The sequence below is a fragment of the Sebastes fasciatus genome, chromosome 18 (assembly GCF_043250625.1).
Source record: "Sebastes fasciatus isolate fSebFas1 chromosome 18, fSebFas1.pri, whole genome shotgun sequence".
Taxonomy (NCBI): domain Eukaryota; kingdom Metazoa; phylum Chordata; class Actinopteri; order Perciformes; family Sebastidae; genus Sebastes; species Sebastes fasciatus.
The window spans coordinates 25,170,940-25,198,835 of record NC_133812.1 but is presented as its reverse complement, the minus strand read 5'-3'; the positions used below and the strand labels follow the sequence as shown (position 1 = coordinate 25,198,835).

Below are 27,896 nucleotides of genomic sequence, written 5' to 3'. Positions count from 1 at the left end.
AGTCACTTCTCACACCTGAACCTCTCTTTGTGACAACCCCGAGACCGCAGCCCCCCCCAACAGCCTGCAGCTCTCCACAAAGACCTCTCGTATTGATGTTTTATTAACACACCCATAAATATTGAAAAGACATTTACTAATGAAGCCACAGAAAAAAAAAGTTCCAGAGACAATTTACAGCGCCGGGGAAATACAGGCACCTTGAATATGACAGCTTACACTCCCTCATCTCATTTCCCACGCCATGACTGGAGTTCCCCTGCAGCTTCAGCATCACCCCCTCCACCCCCACGCACACACACCCACAAACATATTTCCCCCCTCAACAGCCCCCATCTTCTTCCCTCTTCTATGTTATGAAATCAATGGATTGGAGGGGCTTGACGATGCGCCACACCCCCTTTGTGAATATTAATCATAAATCACAGGCTCGGTATAATGAGGCTTGTTTCTAATGACAACAGGCGTGATGAATGCGTCTGTGGCTCGGCGTGGCATTAGCATATAGCCGGGCAGGAGTGTGCATGTAGTATGCGGAGGCTGGGCGGGTGTGTGTCCGTGGGCGGATGAGGTATCGCTGCTTTTTCCCCCATGTAGCATGACATTTCGACGGCAGAGAGAGAGAGGGCCCACGGCAAGCCAGCTCTCCGTGGCATTTCCAACAGCTGTTTACACACACACACATACACACACACACACAAACGTAACGTGCACTGTGGGACACGTGAGTGCATGTGCTGTTTATGCAGTGCACGAGTGAAGCCATTCACATGATGCAGTTTACTATAAAAGCCATAGTAGTTGTCATTTGAAGTTTCTGAAACAAACATAGAAGTAGTTTTTGACTAATACGAACACATTATAGTTAAACGAGCTCTCGGTGGTGAGAGAAGGAAATGTTTATAAGGGCAGCACATAATATCACAACATACAGATTCGCCTCTAGGTGCTTTACAAATATGTGTCTGCAATTTCTGTACTAATAACAATCGGGATAAATTAAATTGTACTTGTGGTTCTCACAGTATCAACAACAAAACAAAAAACACATTTAAAAATTAAAATAGATTTAGCTTTCAACATTTTCAAGTAACGGCGAGGAACGTTATCGTCTTTGGTCCAAGCAGGAAAAGTTAACGGAGTTTGGTTTGTCCGTTCTGGGCTACTGTAGAAACATGGTGGACTCCGTGAAGAGGACCCGCTCCCTATGTAGATATGAAGGGCTCATTAAGCTAACGAAAACACAAACATTCTTAGTTTCAGGTTGATTATCAGTAATGAAAAGAAAAGCAGAAACAGAAACACTGTTCCTTTAAAGTTCACAATATCTACAACCTCAAAATGAGATGAGCAGCAGAAGCTCTGAAATGTGTCTGACACACTGTAAGAACAGGTGTAGCCTACTTACTACTTTTTAATGAGCTACTTGCTTCAAATAATTGAGATCTCAATGCATAAAGTACGACGCTGAGAAGCTTAAAATATTGATATGATAAGCATGAATGTTTAACTCAGAGACTCTCCTGTATTTGTCGTTACATGATCATTCATTTAGAGAGAACAGTCACCAATCAGTTGTTTGTGTTGAACTACAAAAACACACACTGTGCGTTCCAATACCCCAGACTAACGTACTATTTAGTATGCCAGAAAAAAGATTTAGTATGTCCCAATACATAGTAAATGTCAAATGCAGTATACCAAAAATACCAGGATGTTCTACTACATCAGGTCGCATTTTACAGAACGCAAGCCAGCATGCTTTTCTGACCCACAATCCTCTGCACAGCAGATACTGTATATGAGCAAAAGGGTCAAAGTTCAAGGCGCAATGTCCCAATTGTATGTATACTTCAGCCAACAGTATGTAATTTGTAAGGGCAGCTGCAGTACGTGCTAAAAGTCAAAAGAAAAAAGTATGTGATTTGTAACACGGTCACAAACTACTGATGGCCAGGGAGTGGCGTTACAGAGTGAGACGTCTTTACACACACAAACAATCTTTGTTTGAACAGACAGCAGCTTGCAGAGAGCACCAAAAAAAAGTTTAATTTTAGTTTATCTTTAATTAGCTATAGTCGATATAATGCACCTAAATGTTTTACTAATTTTACTAATAGAAAGGAACGAGAAGAGATTTGTTAATGTCAGACCTTATTGGATCCGCGTCACTTGTTAACCGAGAACCCAGAGTCTCTGTGTGGAGGCAGAAATCTCACAGACACACATCTCAAAATCTGGGCCAATAAAACCATAACTGTCAGCATGGCCAGACACCTCTGGAGGTAAGTGAGAAGATAATGTTTATGTGTGAATTGACCCTTTAATCTGGCTGGTTTATAGAATTCAGCAGCTCAGAACAACAACATATGTTAAAGACAACAAGGATGAGATCATTACAGGCTGACAGACACACAAATAAATAAATGAATTCACACCTAACCGGCATATTCCTTCCTTTTTTTTTTTTTTTTTTTTCCAGCTCGGCTCCTTCTGTGAGTGTTATCTGTGGCTGCTCCATTAGTGAGCCAGGTACCATTCTCTTGTTAGAAGCCAAAATGAGCTCGAGAGCAGCTCTATTGATTTCAATAGAAATGTGCTTACACTGGCATCAATATAGCTGCACATTTCTGATACCTCCCGTTAGAAGCTTCCTCCTCCTCCTCCTCCTCCTCCTCCTCCTCCTCCTCCTCCTCCTCCTCCTCCTCCTCCTCCTCCTTCTCCTCCTCCTCCTCCTCCTCCTCTTCCTCCTCCTCCTCCTCCTCCTCCTCCTCCTCCTTCATCCTTCCAAGCTGCTGATGTAGGGAAACCCAGGGCTGCACCAGTACAACCACGGCTTAGCTGCTCATTCCAGTTTGGACAAGCTGGGTGAATCTGCGTGGAAAACACTCGGCTCATTCGTTCCACTCTACTCGATATGACTAAAGATAGAAAGGGTCGGGCTCTGAAATGGATAGCTACTGGCTAACATTAGCGACGGGGCTCTTTATCTGTTGGCTTTTAGGGTTTGTAGTGAAACGTATGTGCTTAGTTCTAATCAGATCAGGTATTGATCGGTCTTCATAGAGGAAGCTTAATGTTCCCTCTGTGATCTCTCACTAGCAGGAGAGAAGAGAGGGAAGAACAGAGGCAGAGGGAGGGATAGATAGAGGTGAAGGGTCACGGCGTGACTGCACTCAGTCTTACAGGTCAAGGTTAAGCTGGCAGATGGCCATTCAAAAATCAATGGCAGGTTTCTGATCTAAGTTGAGCGTCACGCGTTTGACGGGCAGGGCAAATGCACAACCGCAACCCTGATTGGGACAAACGCGTCTCAAGAGGTGCAGCTGTCAAGCCGATTTCTGGAACAGGAGACACGGCCATATTGCAAGTGACACATTGTTCACTAAGTGGAAAGTTAATCTAAACTGCATCTCCACAGGGTTCCCATGTGGCGAAGGATGGCAGCCTCATCATCGTCTGGTCCACCGGCTGCCCTCCTCATGACCAGCCCCAGCCTCCCTGCCCACAAATCCCATTTCATGCCAGCCACGCTTCGGAAAAGGCAAGACAAAAGGCCGATCAGCACAGCTGCGGCTTTAGCACATTGTGCCGACAATCATCGTGAAATCAGTGGAACAAAGCAAAGCGGAAACTCTGCAGCACCAAAAACTGTGCAGCGGCTCGCCAGGCGGCGTTAAGCTAAAGGGCGTGTCCGGCTGTGGCTTCCTTGAGGACAAGGAACTTCCTGCTGTACTGCTTAATTAAGGTCAACAGTGACAACAACTCCTCCATCAGGTAGCATGTCAAAAACAAATATATTTATCAAGTAAAAACAGTTGATTGCCTCAGTGTCGGACACGTTAGCTGCAGCCCCTACATCTCTTAGTCTATTACACCACAATACAAGAAAACAAAGGCCTTTTGCAGGAAGTATTACTGACACTGGTATATCAGTGATACTTTCTGAAGGGCAGCCTTTGTTGAGAAAGATCAGTCAATTAGATTGTTGTCAGGTCGTTAAATGTGCGTTATTAGTGGTTATAAGCCTCATAGATGAGGCTCAGTAGGACCCTGCTACACCCATAGACTGTATATAAGAAGTGGACGTAGTCACCGTGACATCACCCATTGGTTTGTGGACTGCCGATTTGAAGCCTAGAGTCTGGCCATCTTGGTTTCTTGCAACCAGAAGTGACACGAGAGGGTGGAGCTAAGTACAACTGAACGCTGTATAAGACATTTTTAGGTGACCATAAAGGTCACACTTAACTTTCATGAACTGAAAACACACTGTGAAGTTGCTAAACGAAAACACGGACAACTCCCAGACCGGACAACGCCGTGGTAGCAACCTGTCAATAATATAGCAAAAAAAACGAAATACCAAGATTGCGACTGCCAAAATGCCGAACTCTCACGTCACGGTGACTACGTCCACTTCTTATATACAGTGTATGGGTGTAGCAGGACCCTACTGAATCACATCTATGAGGCTTATAACCACTGATAACGCAAAATTAATGTCTATGGTTCACAAGCGTTTAGTTTCACTTTCGAATCGTAGTTATTTTAAGCCAAAACTCGAAGAATGTTTTTCTCTTAACTTGACTAAGAGGTTTTGTTGCCTAAACCTAAAGAAATCAGAAATGCAGTTTTACAACGTGTTGGTTTTAAGTTTTGCTTTCACAACGTAGTAGGCGTAGGAGGCCCCTAATGACCCACATCTGTGATGCTTATAGCGAGCGATAACGCACATTTAATGGCCTGCTACCAGTGGAATCGGGTGCAGAAAGACATACCTAAAGTAGCAAACACACGGAGGAAATGAGCTTCTATGGATTCAAGTTAGAATCAACACGTTCCATGTGCTGCTGCCGATGCTTGTTGATGTGTTTGTTAATGTGCGAGTGGGTGGGTGGCAATAATACATGTGTGTATGTGTGTGTGCGTGCCGTGAACCATTCGACTCTCCTTATTTCCCAGGATGCCGAGTTTTACATGCCCACACACACACACACACACGCTCACACGCACACACAGGGAGTGCCCCGGGCCCGGCTGTACTAATGAAGCAGCCTGTAAGCAGCTACCTTCATTACATTCAATCCTCTGGACAGTGTCAGCAATTACATTGCAGCATCCCACTGTCAGAGCTCACACATGTACACACACACACACACACACACACACACACACCGAGTTGGAAGCTTGTCCTTCCTCTCAAGGCTAATGCTAGGTGAGGCTGATGCAGGGAGGAGTTCCCGCTCTCCTTCTTCTTCGGTGGTGGGTGTTTGGCTCAGACTCGGCTGTTTAAATCTGAAACCCCTCAATGCATCCTCTAACTGAGGCCCGCCACCACCACCACCATCACAGCCTCGGTGACGTCTCTCTCTCTCAGCCTCTCTGTATGTTGGAGCAGAAGGACGCCTGGAGGCGAGGGGGGTGGGGGGGGGGGGCTGCCTAATAGAGTGCTCCACTTGCCATATTTCACACATCTCATCACTTATCCCATAGAGACACACATACATGTACATGTCAGCGCTGGGGGAAACCAAAAGGGGATGCCCCTGGAGGAGTCAGGGGGTTTCCCGGGGATTGATTTGGCTGTGACGCTGTGTAGGAAATGAAACCGTTGACCTCTAATTATTAGGCAAATGTGTATGAAGAGAAATAACTCACTACTACTACTACTGACAAAGGTATACAAATGTATTAGGGGTGGGAAAAATATGATATATTTCGATATATTGGCTTCCTTTGAGTCCATGCGGAGGTAGAAGGAAGTTAGCGCTTTTATTGTTGTAGTCTGAGTAACGTGACGTCATATCCGTTCCATATCCGTCAACCAAAACAAACCACAGTGAGCCAAAACGACAAAGCAGAAAACGGCGTAGAGTCCACGTGGATACAACCTGCACCCTCACATATTAAATCCAAAGTGGTCAACACTACACATACTGTACATTATGGAAACACTTCATGTACGTATCATAACAACAGCTTGTATATCCGCCGTCCTCGGTCTTCCGGATATCGGCCAAAACACAGGCAACGTGAGGCGACGCAACATGTGGCCTTCATCGCCGCTGGTTCTCTGATGTCTGGTTGGTGTGTCGGGGCTTTAGACCCACGCATCCACCCTGACCTCCAACCTATGCAGACTTTGCTTATACTTCCCGGCTCACATTACGTGGATTACATACAAATTGATTACGTGGGTTATATACGAATTATAGTGCATTGCTCTTCGTAGGTTTAGCTATGAACAGCCTGCTTCTGATCATCACATGTATGTTACGTTCAAGTGACAAACTCTGACGTCTGGCTTTTCAGCACATTCATGCAAGTCACTACTAGAACCGAGTACTTATTTCTCTCCATAAATCTGCCGCCACAATAAGAGAAGGCCAAACACAAAAGAGCATGTGGAGCGATGAAGCAGAACATTGAGTGAGAAACCCCCCGACTCACTCTTTTGAAACGTACACAGTCATGAGCCAGGATTGAAAAAAAAGCCAGTCACGCCTGTTGTAAGACCATAAATGATGCAAAAGGGCAACAAAGCCGACGAGCCGCGCCGCGTCATGTCAATCAATGTAGCTCTCGTGTGTGTGTGTGTGTGTTGAGCATTTGTGGCTGCGATGTGTGTGCGAGCGTGTGGGCGGGTGTCTATTAACATTTGATTCCCAGGTGCCATGATCTGAAAGGGTTTCGTGGTAGAAATGGAAAAGGCATGACGCTGAATAATAGAGGAGGAGAATGGGAGAACACCTTGACCACATACACACACACACACACACACACACACACACACACACACACACACACACACACACACACACACACACACACACACACTGGGCTGAGGTCAGCCATCAAACACACCTCGTTAGGGAGAAGCTGGTCTCCTCTATTATTCACATGTACATGCTCCCCCTCGCACCGCTCGCTCCTTCACTTCGCCGGGGAGATGGAGTGAGTCGGGCGCAGACGGACAGCAAAGGTAAAAAAAAAAAAGTGAGAAAGGTGTGCCGAGGAAGAGAGAGGTGAGGAGCCGGGGACAAAAATAGCGAGCGAGAAAAAGGGAGATGGTTGGAGATAAGATGTGATGTATGAGTGGGAATAAGAGAGAGAGCGTTATATTTATCTCTGAAGTAACACTCGTCAAACTAGATTTCAATTATCATTGATATGGAATTGATTAGTGAAAGTGATGTAAATATAAATGTGTGAGCAAGCCAGCGACTGATATAATTACTGTCAATTATGTCGCTCCATAGCAACTGTAAACACTGCAGGGAGAAGCCTTTTTAATTGAGAACCATCAAGCATAGCGTCGATTTTGGACACTTCCCCAAATATACCCTCAAATGTCACCTTTGCATTCGTCGTCGCGACAAAAATAGAAACGTTTCTCCCCAATACAGACGACGACGGTGGTTTCCCGGAAGCGAGTGTCACACACACACATCAATCAACGCGTCGCACCTCAATGTGGCCGGTTCTCATGGGCCTCGGGAGGAAGGGATGGAGATGGAGATGGAGGAAAAGGAGGAGAGAGAGAGAGAGAGAGAGAGAGAGAGAGAGAGAGAGAGAGAGAGAGGGAGGGGGGTTGAACAAGTGACAAGCCAATGGACACCCTGGCAGCGTGTCAAGAAGGAGCGGAAGGGCCGTTGCCAAGGGTGACAGCCAGAAGTCACACGGCGCTACACCTCTTCCCAGCGGTGCTTCTCCACCTTCTTGATACAGACGCTCGTCTTTGTTCTTATGAATGCCCGATCATATTATTACGTAGTGTGTGATAACTTCAAGCTTTTCTTTTGTTATTTACATGTTTGAATTCAAATTAACCCCCCCCCCCCTTCAGCCAGTTTTACTTCCTGTTTTTTGGTTAACGTTCTTTCTCAAACAGAGAATGGGGGTGTGGTTAATAGTCATTAATTACCATGGCAACCAGATTGCATCGTTTTTTAACCCAGTTTAGATGAATTTACTGTTCATCAGACCACTAATGAGACAAGAATTAGCGCAGCACACCGACTCTCTCACTCGCCCTCTCCTTCATTGTCCTCCTGGCGAGGCGGCCGTCTGGCTGCTGCTGCACAGAGGAGCCACACCGCCGTACGCCGGCCACAGTGCAACCGAGAACGGATAGACATGTTGCTGTGGTCCGCTGTTTGAAAGGCAAATTCAGCACCTTTTGGAGGTGCTAACACCGCCGGCTCTCGCCTCAGCTCCATCCCCGACACCGCACTGGGCTGCACTGTGATTCGTTTATTTCTCTAACGGGACATTTCTCTTGTTTTCTTTTGGGCTGAAAGTTGTGCGCTCCCGTCGTTCGGACCTGTTAGAGGCCCGCAACCTCTAAAACGGTATTCCGCTTCCGTACGGTAAAGAAAGAGAGCGAGTGAGAGAGACAGTCAGTGTGTTGTTTTCGTGTAATCCACTATGTTGACAGCACCCGTTCACCGCACACACAAATGCCACTGAGGTGGAGGAAACTCAAAATAAAATGAAAACCCTCAGTTAGCTAATGCAACAAGTTGGGCTAGCTAAATACACCTAACTAGCTAAATAACTAGAAAGACAAACTGACAGATAAACTGATTTATTGCTTGCTTTTTTAGTTTAACTTTAAGCACAAAATTAAGTTATTTATAAAAAAACCTTGGCAAACAGTGTGGCTAATCAACTTAGAAATGACTCAAATAAATATAAGATATCATAGAATAGCTAAAATACACAGGAGGGGGGATTTAAAGGGGCTATATTTGCAGTCATGCACACCTTTTGGGAAAAAACACTACCCATATTGTGCACTTTGTTTACTCGTCGTAGCTTCACTTTGACTAGCTGTGTTTCTTCTGTCTCTTGTGTTCCACGCCGACCCTCTTCAAACTCTCTTCCTCTGTTTGGCAAACAGCAACAAAATGTCGAAATACAGGAAACCTGAGTGATGTTGACATAAATGAAGTTCCCTGTCTCTTCTTGCTGTGAGCCAGATTTAATAGCTGCTGCACTACATGGAAGATCTGAGAGGTAGTCCCTCTCTCAGCTCCTGATTCTTGTCACCGCTGATGGTCCAGGAGGGGAACGACACTGTTGCACTGTTATGAGTCAAACTCCTGAAAAACTACATTTTCCACTTCCTATGCAACTCAATAGCATCTTCTGTTGGACACCTCGCTCCTGGTATATCCATGTCCTTCTAACTCCAAGCGCCTTTGTTCGTAACACAGGCTTTCTGTTGAAAAATTGTAATTTTCATGTCCAAACGGAGATTACTCAAGTGATGTCATTTGAGTGACATCCATGCCTACTAAACTGACTTTGACATGTAAAATCGGTGGAGTAGAGAGATAACCACAACCACAAAATGTTACCGTTTCTGTTCAAGTTACATGTGAACTAAACATCAACTTTTCTCCACTAGGAAATTGTCAGCCTGTCTTGGTCTCTCCACCTGCTGTTAACATGTTAGTGATCTGACAGACCAGGAGGACGTAGAATCCAACGCTCCCTAGCGCCTCTGATGATCTGATGATCCATCCATCTCTGGAAGTACAACATCTCTGTAACAACAGAGTATATCCAAGATCTGTTTCTCCAAACTGGGGGCGTGCCAACCTTGATCTAACCCCACTTCAAAACATCTGAACTATCTCTTTAATATTACGAAGCAACCAAACAACGAGATAAACCAAATCCAATTTGTATATTTTCAATTCTAACACTTTGTGTAATGTCAATGCTTAAAATGCGTGTTCACTTTTGAATGGTTTAGTTATAAACACTGTACCACAGACTATTAGCATTGCTAGTGTAGCCCCTGCTCTCGATGAGGAGACATCAGCACCCCGTCAGCCTGTGATAGATGCTACAGTAGATACAGGCCAGATGACCTCCTCCCCTGAGTGAAACACGAGAGAGGTATACGTTTCAGACACCTATTAGATGAGGACAGATAAAGACGTGAGGCGGCGTGGCAGCACACGGGGCAACGCTGATGAATCGATGACTTTTTATCCCCTTTCTCTCTTTTTCTCCCCGTCACCTCCTGCATCCTTCACTTCCTCCGTCACCTCCTGCATCCTTCACCCCCTCCGTCCATCCTGCATCCTTCACCCCCTCCGTCCCTCCTGCATCCTTCAGCCCCTCCGTCACCTCCTGCATCCTTCACCCCCTCCGTCCCTCCTGCATCCTTCACCCCCTCCGTCCCTCCTGCATCCTTCACCCACTCCGTCCATCCTGCATCCTTCACCCCCTCCGTCCCTCCTGCATCCTTCACCCCCTCTGTCCCTCCTGCATCCTTCACCCACTCCGTCCATCCTGCATCCTTCACCCCCTCCGTCCCTCCTGCATCCTTCACCCCCTCTGTCCCTCCTGCATCCTTCACCCACTCCGTCCATCCTGCATCCTTCACCCCCTCCGTCCATCCTGCATCCTTCACCCACTCCGTCCCTCCTGCATCCTTCACCCCCTCCGTCCCTCCTGCATCCTTCAGCCCCTCCGTCCCTCCTGCATCCTTCACCCCCTCCGTCCCTCCTGCATCCTTCACCCCCTCCGTCCCTCCTGCATCCTTCACCCCCTCCGTCCCTCCTGCATCCTTCACCCCCTCCGTCACCTCCTGCATCCTTCACCCCCTCCGTCACCTCCTGCATCCTTCACCCCCTCCGTCCATCCTGCATCCTTCACCCCCTCCGTCCCTCCTGCATCCTTCACCCCCTCCGTCCCTCCTGCATCCTTCACCCCCTCCGTCCCTCCAGCTCTAATTAACACCTCAGGCCAGGACCAGCGAGTAGCGGAACCACAAGAGTGACTCATCAGTTAAAACGCACCCCCTATATCTTTTATCTCCATCTGTATCGCCATCACTCAGCTTCTCAGGTTCTCTGCTCGCACAGGTTATCGCGAGGGACTGACCCAAGCAAAGGAGGAGGGGGGGGGGACCCAAACGCCGTCTCTCCAGAGTAGTGTAAAATACAACCAGAAGAAAAACAGAACCAGGAAGTGATTTGAAACAGCTGCAGTGTTAAAGTCAAAGGGTTAAATTGCCCAATATATTGATCAATTAGGCCTATGTGAAAAACAGGAAATAATTTGATTTAATCAATTAGTAAAATGATTTAGCACTTACTTGTTAAATAGATGTTGTACAACTTTAGAAAAATATTTTTTTTTGAAAATGTATCTCTCCCCAAAGACCAAATTATAGCCTACTGCTTCATCCAAATACATTATGTGATGAATTGGAAAGGAGAAAGTTTTCACTGGAAATGGCTTCGCCACATCACAAAATGCAAATCTGGCATTACTAAAAATGATGAATTAGCATTTCTTTAAACTCCATATTTCTTTTTAACTGTCAGCCAACCAGAAACTCATATATCTGAGGAGGTGCATTTAAAACAACAATATGTAGAATTTGAAAACATCCCCGTTAGTCGTAGAATCTGAGACCCAAAGCATATTTTATATATTTATATATTAAGACTTTTTCTTCCATTTTAAGCGTGTAACTACAGTGAGTGTTCAGAGCTGCCAGGTGAAACACAGCAGTACTGCTCCTGAACGCAACATGTGTAGAATAGACACAGAGAGAAGACTAAATTGGAATGGAAAAATTGTATGATTAAATATGCTAATTGTAGAAAGGTAACAGCATAAAGGCCCAGACACATCAAACCAACATCTGAGAAGTAGCGGCGACGAAGGCCGTCTGTTGCGTCGCCTCACGTCACCTTTGTCTTGGCCGACAAGTTGCTCTCGAACACACCCCAAAGACTACTGCGACGGCCAGTTAGCAAGTACGTTCTGCACCTGCGTGAGAGAAAATAACTCTCCACACCAGCAGGCGGCGGTAGTCTGTATTCATCATTCAAAAAGGAAACCGGTGATTGCGGATATACAAGGTGTTGTTATGATATGTACATGAAACAAAGCGGCGTTTGCCGACCATTTCCACACCACTCTCTCACCACTTAGCTTCATTCCAGATGTCGCTGTGAAAATATCCGTGTATATGAATGATCAGATGAGATGAAGATGAACAATGAGAAGAGCCTTCTGTGTTTTTCCTCTTGACTTTACTTGTTGGCTTGCTTTCCTCACTTTCGTTTCCTTTCTCGTGCACTGATTCGTTTAAGCTGAACAGCCAATCAGAGTGATTTCTCTCACCGACAAGCTCAGTTGCAGATTAAACATGCTGAATCAGCTGAAAAGCCTCCAACAAGGGCAGACTAGAGCTGACGGTGCGGGAAACACCAAAAAAAACTAGGCCGACAGACGCTCACCGACGGCCCCAAACTGTCCAAAGGTCGACCGGCTTGGTGTTATCAGGGCCTTTAGACGGCTGGTGTCACGTCAAAATTGTGTTTCCCTCCTGTTAAAATTATTACGCCCCCATTCTGTGGTTAGGGTTAGGGATAAGGGTCGGTTCACATTTAGCTAGGAGGAAACACTTATCGATAGGGAAACAGGATTCGACTCCATACCAGCATGTTCAACCAAAAACTAGACGCTCACCGACGTCCCCAAACTGTCCGACGTCCGATCGTCAGCTTTGTGTGTCAGCACCAGCAGTCTGTTGATCACAACACCTCTTAAACTATGTTAAATTTCCCTAAGCTAAACTTGCATTAAAAGCTTAATATATGATTTTGGAATTAGCATTATTTGCAAAAGAGAAATATAGTAGGACTCCTCATTTTACTCATTAACAGCTTGTGGGATGTGCAGAGAATTTCACCTGGAATAACCCTGGATGTTACACATCATATGAATCTGAGGGTTTGGACAAAGCTCCCTCACCACTCATCAAACACTTGCTGGAAGGTGTTACAACTCATTTCAGAACAGTCTTTCCTGTTTATCACCAATACAAAAATAGAAAGCAATAGCTCCCAGCTCTGCATGTCCGATACCAGCTTTTTCTGTCAGAACAAGATGAGTGCTGACACTAAAAAGCTCCAGCATCTCTTTTGCTCTTTTGCTTACTCCCAAAAATATCGAGCGCAATCTTCCTCTTTTTTTTTTGTTGGCTACGCTAGCCCCCTCTGTGATTATCACCTCAAATGAATGACAGACTGTAACACTGCTTCAGGCCAGGAGGGAGTGGGAACGGACCAACTCTCCTACACCTACGCATCCAGTCTGGGAATAGCTTTCCAGGCAGCCCCCGATGGAGCTCTTCTCTGGAGAGCTGACAAGAGCCTACGAGAGCGGAGGAGACGCTGCTCCTTGTCCGCCAAATACCGTCTGCCTCTTGTTCTAACTCGCATCCCAATTAAAGACTATTTACAGTAAGGGAGGATTATTTCCATGGGCTGTGAAAGCAGAGAGAGAGAGAGAGAGAGAGAGCGAGAGAGAGAGAGGGGGTGTGTGCAAAAGGGGAGGAGAGTTCCCCCCCTCCCGCCCCGGCACACACTCCACTCCCCGCTACTCGACGCTGAGAATAATTCCTTTGCAGTGAAGACTTAATTCTCATTCTGTGTTCGTGTCCCTGATCCCGCATTGTCTATTCTGGTCATGTGGTCCGCCTGCCTTGCTGCTGCTGTCCACTGTCACAGCTGTGCGTGTGATGCAGAGAGAGAGAGAGAGAGAGAGAGAAAGAGAAAGTAAGAGGAGGGTCAGCCAGTGTTTTAACCGCTGCTACAGTACGAGCCCCACCCAAACCAAAAAGATAAATCCTTGTCCGACCACACGCTAACAAAGGGATCAAGTATATTTCTAGTCTAACTAACAGCACACGAACCGTCCAGGTGCTTGCTTGTTCTCTGACAACGCTACCATTTCATCTTCATGGCCCTTGGGATTACAACCTGTGAAAGTCTGTGCAAAATAGTCCTTCAAATTTGGCTTCAAGGGGACAGATCATGCTCATTTTCAAGTTTTTATTTTGGGGTTTCTATGAGGGATTTCACAATATCAGAAATGTACCAGTTGATACCTATACCAGTGAAATTCCACGATTCTCAATGCCAATTCCATACCGTGGTTAAAAACAAAAGTAAAACAATAAATCCCATGTACCTCAACAGATCGCTTGTTTTTTTCCAACCAACAGTCCAAAACACAAAAGATATTCAGTTTAATATCACAAAGAAAAGCAGAAAATCCTCACCTTTTAGAAGTTTAAACTCAAGGATGTGTAGTATTCCTGCTTAAAAATGACTTACATGATTAATAGATTATTAAAATAATTGCAGATAATCATCATGATAACGTTAGAATTCACCCTGGCCCAATACTCAATATGTAAATCAATGGTACCCCACGTGTTGAAATCTGCAGGACGAGAGCTAGTTAGCATTATCTTAGCAGCCAGTAGCACAGTGCTGCACGGAACTAACAGTTAACGTTAACTAGCCCTCGTTCTGCTGATTTCAACACCGATTTCTTGTTCACAATGAAGCATAGTCAGGGAAAAATAGGGTGCATCCTGAGTTTACTGCATCCCAAACACATTTTCTAACATCCCCCGGATGAAAGGACGCCGTTAACAAAGAGCGTATATTGCCAAGAAGTGAAAGTCAATTGTTCGTTCCATTGCAACATCAGCACCTAGCAGCAAAGCTATGCTTCCGCCATTTTGGACTGAAAGCGACTACGCCAATAGAACATCCGCCTAAAAAGTGCCGTAAAAAAATTAAAACAAAATTATTTCTATTTTATTGTCATATTCTACCAAAAATGGTCTGTGTTAAACAATAAAATATTATAAATATTATAAGTGTTTGCCAAAATGCCGACTGTTGTCAAAAAATACCGGAGTTTCGTCTCTTTGCTTCTATACTTTTTGCCGTTAGCCTCAAGCCCTGACGGAAGTAAAACGAATATTGTCATGTTTTCAGAATTTTGGCATCGAAGTATCGAAGTATCAAAGTATCAAAGTATCAAAGTATCGCTTCTCGTGACAACCCTATTTTAAATCTTAAAAAAAACATTTTTTCCTCATACTGTCTGTTTGAATATACCTGTATTCACCCTCTGTCTGAAACGCTCCGTTTTAGCGCCCGTCTCTTTAAGACCCCCTCCCGAAAAAGCCCAGTCAGTCATGAAAAATATGGTGCACTTTTGCAAAGGTAGTTCTCAAGCTGTGGGCGGTATATTCTAATGAGCCTGCATGTGAAATAGGAATCGGAGCCAAATCTGAATGGCTTGTTGAATCACATGTTTTCTGATATAAGCAGCCCCCACTGGGTTGTGGGTTGGTAGGAAACTCCAGATACCCATATGTACGTACACAAGCACATCACAACAAAGTGAGCTTCTCATGATACGTCCCCTTTAAAGATGATCTAAAATCATTGGAAATCGGATGAGAGATAAGAAGCAGGAACAAGTGTTTGCCCAATGTGTGTGTCCTCCCCCCTCTGTTGTAGCTCTTCTGTTCCAAGTGTATCCCTCTCAAACTAGCATATTGTTGAACAGATGCCCACATATTGTTGCAAGGGAACCCCCCCAGTAGCAGCTTAGAGATGATTCAACCATAGACAGACACAGAGAGTTGGGTCAAAAGCAGGAAAAAGGAGGAATGAAATCATGCTAGTGGGTAGACACACGCTTGGGGCTCTCTGATTCCCATCCAAACCACATATCTTTATATCACCAGTGAACCCAATGGTAACATCTACTTTGTGTTTTTTTTGTTATCCAGTCATGACGTCAGCTGTGTCAGGATATTACGTCTGGCTGTCTCAGCGTCAACAGAGTGGGAAACGGGGAGGGATAATAACGCTGTGATGCTAATGGGAGCACAGACAGAATAGTGGCTATGAGGGAGTTAGCAAGGACTTCACAAATACGCATATGGGCTGTGAGGACAGATGATTTAGGCTATTTAGGTATCTTTAAACAATAAACTATCTGATTGTTCATTCTGCATCTTTAGATCCTGTTGCTAAGAGAGTAAAACACTTGAACCCTGTCAAAATAACATCAACTTGATGTCCATATCTGATGGTTGTCATTCTCCATGGATAACTGGCCATGTGTAGACAACATGATGTTACCAATACTACAACTGAGTTTGAAAGCAGAAGGTTTTTCCTCTCAATTTAGAAAGTCAAAGTTGCTGTTCTATGGTCCTTGTCAAAGCTAACTGCAGTTGGCTTGAGGAGCTGGTAGACTGCTATGTGCTTCATCCAGTAAATGTTGTCGTCAGCTCTAATTTTCACAAGAGTGGGCAGAGTTTCACACTAGTATCACTATATATATATATATATATATAAAATATATAATATTTTTCCGATATCTATGTCGATGTATGCCTCTCTATAGATATATCACAATATGGTAAAAATATACAAAATGACATGTTAAAAATTCAACTTAGCACAATTAACTGAATCCATTGAGATTCCACTCTTGCAACAGACAAAGAAAGGCATTCTGGGAAATGTAGGAAATCACTCATTTAAATATTTTTCAAAAGATATCTGATGTTTTAGTTTTTAATTACAATATGCTATGAATAATTAACTTGGAAGTGTAACCGTAACAAATATGATTTCACGTAAAATCAGCAAACAATAATACTGAATTATCGCCAAGCCCTTGTTCACGCCTTCCCCTATATATAGGCACCCAAGTCAACCAGTTTGAGTTCAACACATGATCCCTCAACAGCTTCCCACCAGCTAAAATGACCAATTGTGTTAGTTGGAATGGACCACCAAGCTGCAGGTACCAAACCACCATACAATGCATCTATTATCTATCATCTACACCAAGAAATCAAATGTTTCAATTTTATAAAAACTCTACACCATATCTCACTTTGACCCCCTTTACACCTGGACCTAAACTGCGTCTTGTATCCAGATTGTATTTAGTTATGATTTAACCTGATTACATTTACACCTGGTATTAATACGTCTTCAGTGTCCACATTGAGATCGGATCGCTTTGTCTGAAAGGGGTGAGATGAAGCCTCCGGAAGCTGCACTCTGCACGTACTTGCAGCCGGGTACTGCCGAAGAGGCGGTGCATAATGCGCAGACACATCAGCCTCAAAACGCCACCGTTTAAAGGGGAGAAGGGGCCCGGTAACGTGACTTTGAGGTACGACTACACTTGCACACACAGAGCGCCGACAGAGCGGTGGCAGTGATCTCTCTACACTGGTGGTCCAGTGACTGGAGGAGCTCCCCGGCCGAAGCTTTGAAGATCGCTGTTGATTACTACCAAAGCGCCAAACCCCCAAAAGTGGTACTTGTGACAGCCCTAGCATTACGTATTTCTGCCCACGTAGTTGAAAACGCAATTGCATTTACGCTTGTGTTCAATGTGGTCATAATGCGTCCCTGACCACCTCCGGAGCTGGTTTGGCTGATCAGATCACAAGCCGTCCTCAATGCGCTTTGGGTGCATGTCAACACGCTCTCATCCCAACTCATCACCATGCTTTATCAGACCCCTTGACGTCACTTTCCGGTCACAGTAAACACATGCTCAATGTTGTGAATAAAACAATAACACTAGCTTAGGTTCAGGCAACAAAACCACTTAGTTAGGTTTAGGAAAAACAACATGGTTGGCCTTAAAATGATTATGTTTGTACAATACATATGTAACTTGACAGCTGATTCCCATGTGAAAGTGAAACTTAACACACGGGACACGAACAGCGGTCTCCTGGATGAAAGCCTTTCATTGTTGGGCCCAGCCACCGTGTGTGTCTTTTCGCTCTTTAAACTACGTCACCACACTCTGTTGCTGCGGATGGGTTTACATTGTAGTTAATGGAATGCCTGGTGCGTCACATGCCGACGCTAAAAGGTGGAAACGCCGATGGCCGTGACAAAGCGTCTATGATGTACTTTGCAATAACAATAATATAGAGAGAATCCATGGTACATTATTTGTCTACCAACAGAGGCCTAAATAGATCAGAGTGCAACGCAGACACAAGACCTGTTGCATTTGGTTTCTGCAGCATGAAATCCACTTTTTATTGATCGAAAGTTCCCCCATCAATGCTCTCAACATGTGAAACCCACAGCTGAAATGCTCGCGCACACTGAGACACATTTTCCTGAGTACTAGTGAGGTGAAAGCATTCTGGTTAATGTAGTCATTTTCCTAACGGAGAATAAAAGTAGATGAAGGGAAATCTTCTGCATGACAGCCTGATGATGTTAAACCTGTGTTGTGTATCTGTGATTGCAGCTCTCCTTCAATTGTAAAACCCTTGGCTTGCATCGTAGACACTAGATTGAGTCATTCAGAAACAGACAGCGAGAGGAGATTGCTCCATAACCTGGCAGCCACCCACGCCATTCAGTGACAGATGACGGCGTCTCCTACGTTTGGTCAAGGTGCTCTCTGGCACGCCAGGTCGCTGCTTCTTGCTGACTTGACTCCTGTTTCTCTTGTGAGCCTCTTTAGCTCCTGAGCTGTTAAGGTGAGCTTGGGACAAACTCCAGAGATTAAATTATGTGGAAAAGCAGATTAAATAGTTATTATCCCATCTGCAGCCAGACAAGTACACGCACACACGAGCAGGCACGCATACGTGTTCGCAAACCCACGTGCACGCACACGCGCAGACAAGCAAAGGGGGAATACACACAGACACACACGTGATCCAGGCCTACACCGACGGATACATCATGTTCAACAAAATCACAGTTGTGCGTTACTGTTCAACATGGATGTTTTGTCGATAAGCATCTAAAATTAAACACGTTGACGTACCAAAACCTTTCCTCTGACCGCTTCACCTCTTCAGCAGACCAACAAAATGCAGACCACATAATCCTCGCCAAATAAAATTTTGGCGAGGAGAAACTGTCATGTCCGTTTTCAAAGGGGTCCCTTGACCTTTGATCTCAAGATATGTGAATGTAAATGGGTTCTATGGGTACCCTCGAGTCTCCCCTTTACAGACATGCCCACTTTATGATAATCACATGCAGTTTGGGGCAAGTCATAGTCAAGTCAGCACACTGACACACTGACAGCTGTTGTTGCCTGTTGGGCTGCAGTTTGCCATGTTATGATTTGAGCATATTGTTTTATGCTAAATGCAGTACCTGTGAGGGTTTCTGGACAATATCTGTCATTGTTTTGTGTTGTTAATTGATTTCCAATAATAAATATATACATAATATGCATAAAGCAGCATGTTTGCCGACTCCCATGTTGATAAGAGTATTAAATACTTGACAAATCTCCCTTTAAGGTTCATTTTGAACAGATAAAAAAAATTGTTATTCATGGACAATCATGCAATGCGATTACATATTTTAATCGATTGACAGCACTACTGTTAACATTTGAAAAATCTTTTAGTATGGGCCAGTCTTAAGATTAAGAAATGGACAACCACTCCGCCAAAATAAAAGCATCCACCCATTCTGCAGGGAGCCACAGAATTAGTTCTACTTAACAGAGGGGTTGAGAGAGCGATCTAAATGTGGTTGTTTTGGGAAGCCTGCCTGCCGTCGATTCATGTCTTTCTGATAGACATGTAAGTTTAGAGAGCCGCCCACACATCGCTGAGCCTCTCTCACTTGTTACAACCGAGGCTGAAAAAATAGAAGCGAGGGAGAGACTGATACACAGAGAGAGAGAGAGAGAGAGAGGAGAGGGAAACATGTGTGCTGTCTGTCGCAGAGTGGAGCTTTCCTGCCCTGGCTCCTCATTGGAAGCCCGATGCCGAGTGTGTGTCCACGTCTCTTTGAGGAAGGGCTGGAGTTAACCCACACACTCTCAGCAGCCGGCATCAATGGGGCTTTCTACGGGCTGTAAATCAAGCTACACATCCGAGAGCAGCCGCGGCCCATGCATGGAGAGCTGCCGTATAATAACACCGTATGGTCCAACACATACACACGGGCTTTATACAGATTAAAAGCCACTGAATGCCTTTTGCCAGCCTCTCTCTCTCTCTCTCTCTCTCGGTGTGTGATCGTAGAAGGTATGCATACAGTAGCTATATTTGGGGCTGGGGGGGGTTTGCTAAGCTGTGTTTTCCAGCCAGAGCTCAGTGTTAGTGCAGAAAACGACAAAGAGCAGAGCAGAGTCACATTGCATATGCACATATACCACACATGTAAAGGGCACATGCATGATGTGCATGCTCACATGTGCTTAGAAAATGCATGAAAGCTCAGCTGGAGTGCGTCCAACGTGTGGTTCTCATGTGGGCAGAGGGTTTCCTAGAAAATACCTATATTTGTCATTGTTTTGTGTTGTTAATTGATTTCCAATAATAAATATATACATACATTTGATATCCCCATGTTGATAAGAGTATTAAATACTTGACAAATCTCCCTTTAAGGTCCATTTTGAACAGATACAAAATGTGTAATTCATTTGCGATTAATCGTGATTAACTATGGACAATCATGCAAATAAATGTTTTAATCGATTGACAGCCCTAATCAGTTCCGATCTGCTCGTAAGTCCATCCTAGTTGCACCGATTTCAAATAGCAAATATTAAATATATTCAATATATACGATTTAGGGCTGCCAAAGTTGACGCGATAATAAAGCGTTAACGCAAATTTGTTTTAACGCCACTAATGCATTAACGTAACTTGCGATTTTTAGGTTGTAGCCCTCAGTTTTAACGTTAGAGTGAAGATACTGGCATCATATGAAACTAAAAAACCTAGGGAATCCATCGGCACCAACTATGTCCTACTAGCTTGTCGCGAAGGAGGTTAAATAACGCTCTAAACTTGCGCTGAATTTTGGCGAGGAAAAACTGTCATGGCCATTTTCAAAGGGGTCCCTTGACCTCTGACCTCAAGATATGTGAATGTAAATGTGTTCTATGGGTACCCACGAGTCTCCCCTTTACAGACATGCCCACTTTATGATAATCACATGCAGTTTTGGTGCAAGTCATAGTCAAGTCAGCATACTGACACACTGACAGCTGCTGTTGCCTGTGAAATGTCTAAATGAAACAGTCAAGGCAGATGCTTATATTATAATTTCACACTATGCATCACACTGAGTCAGATTAGGAAACTAGCACATCGACGAGAAAGTAAATGTCTGACAACATAATTCATCTTTGGGATGTTTGTACTGTCACAAACTTGAAGCCACAACTCTTCATTTATGACTGTATATCTGCATACATAAATACACACATGCATCAAGCAATTAAAGCACACATATTCATCTGAGTGTGTCGCTGTGTGCCCAGAGACCCCGAGGCAGGCCCAGGGAGAGACACACAGGACAATTAAAACTCAACAGGAAGAAACACAGACAGCTAGAAACCAGGCACTCAAGCATCAAAAATACACAAGCACGTATAAACAGGTGGATAGAGAAAGAAACATCACAATAGGCTGAGCGCAGCGTGAGAAGCTTTCATCCACTGCTAACAAAGGTCACGTTTTCAGTGTGACAGCTTTGACAAGTGACAGCACGTTCACCCCCCAATTATCCTGTTTCAAGTTTCCCGCAAATAAAACCCCACCTCTTACTCAAACATCCCACGAAATACATACATTATTTCACCGACATGTCAGCGTCCCCTGCTCCCGGGGTCTCAACAGAGACGTCCCCTGGGCTCTGTCACCTATCTAGAGGGATGTGGGGCTAAGTGATGGAGGAGGGTTGAGCCAAGGTCTCATCTCCTCCCTGGAGACTGAATGCAGGAGTGGACGGCTGACCTTTAACCCTCACAAGGAGGGAGATTGAGCACTGCTCCAGACTCTATTAGCATTCTGCTCACACAGGCCCTATAACACAGCAAACCATTGGCAATGAACACTAAGACTGAGGTGTGGTGGCGACAAAAGGTTTCTGCGTTATAAGAGACATCCAACCTGAATATTCTGAGCTTTGCTTCCCCGTGGCAGCACAGCGGGGGGACTTTTCGCTGTCAAAAAGCATCATCTCACAAAAAAAAGAAAAAAAATTATACAGCGGTGTTGTTAGCCATGAGTAATCCTGCCACGATTAGATTCTTAAAAGGCTAAGGGTCAGGTAAAACATGGCAACTTAATGCCACCGTGCACCGTTTCCTCCCCGTTTTTTTTACTCCTTTGATGCTTTGTTTCTCTGACAGTACAAGCCCTCCTACTCCACATACACACAAATACATCAAAAAGACAAATAAGCCTGTCGGTTGTGTCTCCGCGCGACTCAACGTCGACACATGTACGCTGGGATTGTCAACACTGCACCGCAAGATCAAACTGCTAATCTGTCACTACAGTAGAGATACAGTTGGGGATTCAAGTGGCTGATAAAGAAATTAACCCCATGTAGTGTTCGGGATGTTCTAGAGCTAACGTGATAATAACGCATTAACGCAAATTTGTTTAAACGCATTAACTCGCGATTTTTAGTTTGTAGCAGGAAAACCAAAGGAATCTATTGGTACCATGTCATACTAGCTTGTTGCGAGGGACGCTAAATAACGCTCCAAAGTTACGCTAAATTATGGCGAAGAAATTTTGACAAGGAAAAACTGTTATGGCCATTTTCAAAGGTTTCCCTTGACCTCTGACCTCCAGATGTGTGAATGTAAATGGGTTCTCTGGGTACCCACGAGTCTCCCCTTTACAGACATGCCCACTTTATGATAATCACATGCAGTTTGGGGCAAGTCATAGTCAAGTCAGCACACTGACACACTGACAGCTGTTGTTGCCTGTTGGGCTTCAGTTTGCCATGTTATGATTTGAGCATATTGTTTTATGCTAAATGCAGTACCTGTGAGGGTTTCTGGACAATACCTGTCATTGTTTTGTGTTGTTAATTGATTTCCAATAATAAATATATACATACATTTGCATAAAGCAAGTATAGTTGCCCACTCCCATGTTGATAAGAGTATTATATACTTGACAAATCTCCCTTTAAGGTGCAATTTGAACAGATAAAAATGTGCGATTAATCGGGATTAACTATGGACAATTATTTGATTAATTGTGATTAAATATTTGAATCGATTGACAGTAGGGATGCACCGATACTGGATCAGATATCTGGCCGATACTGACTCAAATAGCTGGATCGGGTATTGGTGACAATGGGGCCGATCTATTCAATTCAATTCTATGTTTATATACTATATACTGTACATTATATACTGGAATTTGAATTCCTGTTTAAGTTTTGACCAATTTATTGCTGCATTAAAAAGGTTTACACAGGTTTAAGGTTGAATTGTCATTCTTGTTAATTCTGAAGATATTTTACCAAGTTGTTGGTGTACAATTTATTACTTTAATAATAAATAATTCAGTAAATTTACAGTATATTTATGTATTCATTTGTTACATTTTGTTTTACAAAGTTAGGAAAGTAATGTTTAAGTCAAGTCTGATGTTGCCTTACAAACAGTGAGGTATACAGCTTATTAATTAAACACTGGTATCGGATCGTTACTCGGTATCGGCCGATACCCAAAGCCCAGGTATCGTATCGGGACTGAAAAAGTCAGATCGGTGCATCCCTAATTGACATCCCTAGTATATTCTGACCTGTAGTTAGTGACCAACATACAGCAAACAGCCACCTACCTACACAAACAAAAAAACAATCTGAAAGCACGTTTATATCTGCTTAAAACACCAAATCCTCATCAGTTTGGGACTATTTTCCATCACATTTACACCAAACTCCTCATCATATTGCAAAATGTGGTGATGGAGATGGAAAAGTGAGTAGAGATGTGTGTTCTCCTCCTCTCCATGCCTGGGTGTATCTATCTGATGCAGTATTTAACGTGGTAGGGTCAGTACCGCACTGATTTGTGAGTGACGCTGGATTTCAGCACCACGGACAGCTCTCCCCCTCTCCATCCTCTTCCTCTCTCTCTCTCCAGTGAGGAGAGGAGGAGGAGGAGGAGGAGGGATGGAGAAGAAGAAGAAGGAGACGACGGGTGGTTGTGGTGTTGTTGGTGTTGGTGGTGGTGGGGGTTTCCCTGTGCAGATTTCAGTGGAGGGTCTCTACACACACACAGTCATCCCTCCATCTCCATCGCTACACACCACCACCTCCTCCTCCTCCTCTTCCTCCACCAGGCTGGATTTCCATACGGAGGAACACCACCGTATGTGTGAGATCACGGCTTGCATGAAATATTGATCGACCCAGCCTCACACAGGATGGACACAGAGAGAGAGAGAGAGAGAGAGAGAGAGAGAGAGGAGGAAGAAGAGAGGGAGGGTATTCCTCTGGACAGCCTTCATCATGCATCCACCACCTCCATCCATCCCTCCATCCCTCTCCACATCCTCCACCAAATTGACTTCCAGATCATGTCAACAACCTCTGGCGTGATGTTTGACGATCAGAAACATGACAAAGCAATAGGCTACACACACACACACACACACACACACACACACACACACACACAGAGGGAAAAAATGAAGGCCGGCGGCGACCAGATCTAACAGCATCCTGTGTGTGTGTGTGTGTGTGTGTGCGTGTGTGTGCATGTGTGTGTGTGTGTGTGTGTGTGTGTGTGTTCAGCCCCACCAACCAACCAACCAAACCCAGACACACATCATCATCATGTGTCATGTAAACTCTGCTGTCATTCACAAAACGCGCATTTTTCTTCCACAGATTTTTCCTCTCCTCTCCTCTCCTCCACCTCGCTGCTCTTTAACAGGCCGAGAGGATGCGCTCATCATCATCATCATCACCATCACCATCATCACCATCATCCACCTTCAGCAACTGTCGTGAGCAACACTTCACACACACACACACACAAAAAAAACCAAAAAAAAAAAAAAAAACCTGCTGTGGTCAGCTGGGTGTCAATAATGCATCACATCACATCTCTCTCCAGCATCTTTAGCAGCGGACACAAACACACGGTCAGCTGTCATTATCAGGCTCTGACAGGCAGATCAGATATATAGAGAGACATGAATTATTCAATACACATAAACTGAGCTCTTGTTCTTCAGCAAAACGACTGGAAATCTACATGAGCGCAACACAAACCGATGCAGAGAAAGAGAGAGAGAGAGAGAGAGCATCTTTTTTAGGCTTCCACCGCATAAAGCACAGAGCATGTAGACGTGGATGCATGTACCGGTGGAAAGAAAAGGCTTTAAATGAGGCTGCAGAGAGATGGAGAGATGGAGAGATGCAGAAATCCACCGACATGTATGCAGCTCCGCCGGCGGTGGATGAATCCACGCTAAATGTGATGCAGAATGAAGTGAGAATAAAAAAGCAGATGCGGTTTTCTGCAGGTTTTTGTTACCTGTCAGGACTCCGACCCGGATTTGGTGGTCGTGGTTCGTTAAAATCATCCCGTCTGACGCCATGTTCAGCAGCGCTGTCGCCCGCACCGAGAACTCACGGCAGGGCCCAGAGCCGAGCACCGAGAACTTAGTGGGGAGAGGAGGAGGAAGAGGAGGAGGAAGAGGAGGAGGAGGAGGGATGGAGGGAGGAGGAGGAGGAGGAGGAGATGGGATACAGCAAAAAAAAGAAAAAAAAACAGGCAGACGAGATGAGTAGAAAGCAGAGCAGATCATTGGGACACCTACACACTGTAAAAAAATTATTTCTTTTTACAGTTTTTTTTCAAGAAATTTTACATTTTCTGTCTGTATTTCAAAATGACAGAAAAAAAATGTAAATATTACATGTTTCATTTGTGATTTATATGTTAATGGTTTAAGATTTATGGTGTATGACTATTCTAACAATAAATATATGTTAAAAGTAAAATACTTCTTGTCAAATTACAGGCTGATTATATAAACATGATTACTGTTTTTATTTTTTGCAATTTATTTATGTTAATTAACGGACAGTACGTTTCTGTTTTTTAACAGACATTTTCTGGCGCCCCTGCTGCCGGAAAATTTTCGTTATTTTACACTTTTTTTTTTACAGTGCAGATAAGCCATTGTTTTGTTTTATCAGAAGAACTTTTTGCCCTTTAACTTAGCAATGAAAAATCTTAAAGCTGCAGATTTAAAGATAATAATGATAATAACAATGGAGCAAATGACTGTAATGTGAAGTGGTTGCTGACCCACAGAGAATTATAAACCAACTTGGAGCTTTTTTATCGTCTTTCAGCTCATTTTTTTTAATAAATTTTTATTTGGAGACACGAGTGTTTCCATTTTTTATCTTTTTTAAAGTGTACATATACAATAAAGATTGTGCCCACCCGCCTATTCGTGTGGTACACACCTACAGTAGCAGAGAGGTAAAGAAGAAAAAAAAATCAATCAAATCAGGATCGCATTTAGCTGCACACAATGTCTAAATAATGGAAAAAAATAAATAATAAATAAGTTAAATATATACATATATACATACATACCTGCATACCTTGTTTTAGTTTTATAGCCCAAAACTTTACTGTTTTGATTCACACCACTCTCATTTTCAGTAATTTTCAATAAAAAAAAAAAACACTGTACACAACCTATCCAACACTAAATTGCACACAAACAAAGTTTAGGGTCCAGGGTCCACAGAGAACTTAGTGGAGAGAGGATGAGGAAAAGGATGAGGATGAGGAGGAGGGAGGGAGGGAGGAGGAGGAGATGGGATACAGCAAAAAAACAGCCAGACAAGATGAGTAGAAAGCAGAGCAGATCATAGGACACCTACAGATAAGCCATTGTTTTGTTTTCACCAGTATTTTTATTATGCTTTTAAACACAAACACAGACAAAACCAACAATACGCCAACACACAGTGGCCACAAGAACTAAACACCATATCTAGATCCCTAAAACACAGTATACATAGCACATAATATACTCAAAGAGATGATTGTACACATTCACATATGTAGTTGAAAAGTTTAGGGCCCAGAGCCGATCACATCGAACGTAGTGGGGAGAGGAGGAGGAGGAGGAGGAGGAGGAGGGAGGGAGGGAGGGAGGGAGGAGGAGGAGGAGGAGGGAGGGAGGGAGGAGGAGGGAGGGAGGGAGGAGGAGGAGGAGGAGGGAGGGAGGGAGGGAGGGAGGAGGAGGAGGAGGGAGGGAGGGAGGAGGAGGAGGAGGGAGGGAGGGAGGGAGGAGGAGGGAGGGAGGGAGGAGGAGGAGGAGGAGGGAGGGAGGGAGGGAGGGAGGAGGAGGAGGGAGGGAGGGAGGGAGGGAGGAAGGGAGGAGGAGGAGGAGGGAGGGAGGGAGGGAGGGAGGAGTAGGAGGAGGGAGGGAGGAGGAGGAGGAGGAGGAGGAGGGAGGGAGGGAGGGAGGAGTAGGAGGAGGGAGGGAGGAGGAGGAGGAGGAGGAGGAGGGAGGGAGGAGGAGGGAGGGAGGGAGGAGTAGGAGGAGGGAGGGAGGAGGAGGAGGAGGAGGAGGAGGAAGAGGAGGAGGAGGAGGAGGAGGAGGAGGGAGGGAGGAGGAGGGAGGAGGAGATGGGATACAGCAGGAAAAAAAAAACAGCCAGACGAGATGAGTAGAAAGCAGAGCAGATCATCGGGACACCTACAGATAAGCGGGCAGGATGCGGGGGCCGTTTAAACCGCACACACATCAGTCAGCTGGCCGCCTGCCACGGTAGTAGTGTGGAGCCCAGATTAAGTCTTATATGGAGACCACTATTGATTTCCTGTGAAGGCTTTTTAGGGGGAGAGCAGCAGCACGTCTGCAGTCACTGTTCTCATGCATTTCATGCCATTTTTGAAGCTGAAGTTTTTAGATCCGGGCGTGAGGGGTTTTCTCCGGGTGCTCAGGTTTCCCCCACAACAGTCCAAAGACATGCAGGTCAGGTTAAAGCTTCAGTAGGGAACAACTTTTTTGGCATCATTGGGCAAAAAAATTCGTAATAACCTCTCAGCATATTGTAATTCCAGTCCTCAGAGAGACTTCTGCATCTCCTCATGGCTCTATTTTCAGGATTTAAAAAAATCTAGCCTGAGACGGAAGACTTTTGGTGCCTTCAAATGAAACTTGTGAGCTTGTGCTTCGTGTACACGATATGCTTGGCGTTCAA

The 27,896-nt window shown here is 44.5% G+C and overlaps 1 protein-coding gene across 11 annotated transcripts in view; it reads right to left on the bottom strand.

Moving 5' to 3' along the window:
* gphnb (gephyrin b) overlaps positions 1-26,393 on the bottom strand; it is a 117,354-nt gene extending 90,961 nt beyond the window's left edge. For 9 of the 11 annotated variants that reach the window (XM_074615252.1, XM_074615256.1, XM_074615253.1 and 6 more), the window contains exon 1: positions 25,195-25,353. In XM_074615252.1, coding sequence (XP_074471353.1) covers positions 25,195-25,258 — 64 coding nt within the window. In that variant the 5' untranslated portion in view covers positions 25,259-25,353. Of the gene's footprint in view, positions 1-25,194; positions 25,354-26,271 lie in introns of those variants that run through there. The other 2 variants (XM_074615259.1, XM_074615262.1) reach the window with 2 other exon arrangements.
* Positions 26,394-27,896: the final 1,503 nt, after the last annotated feature.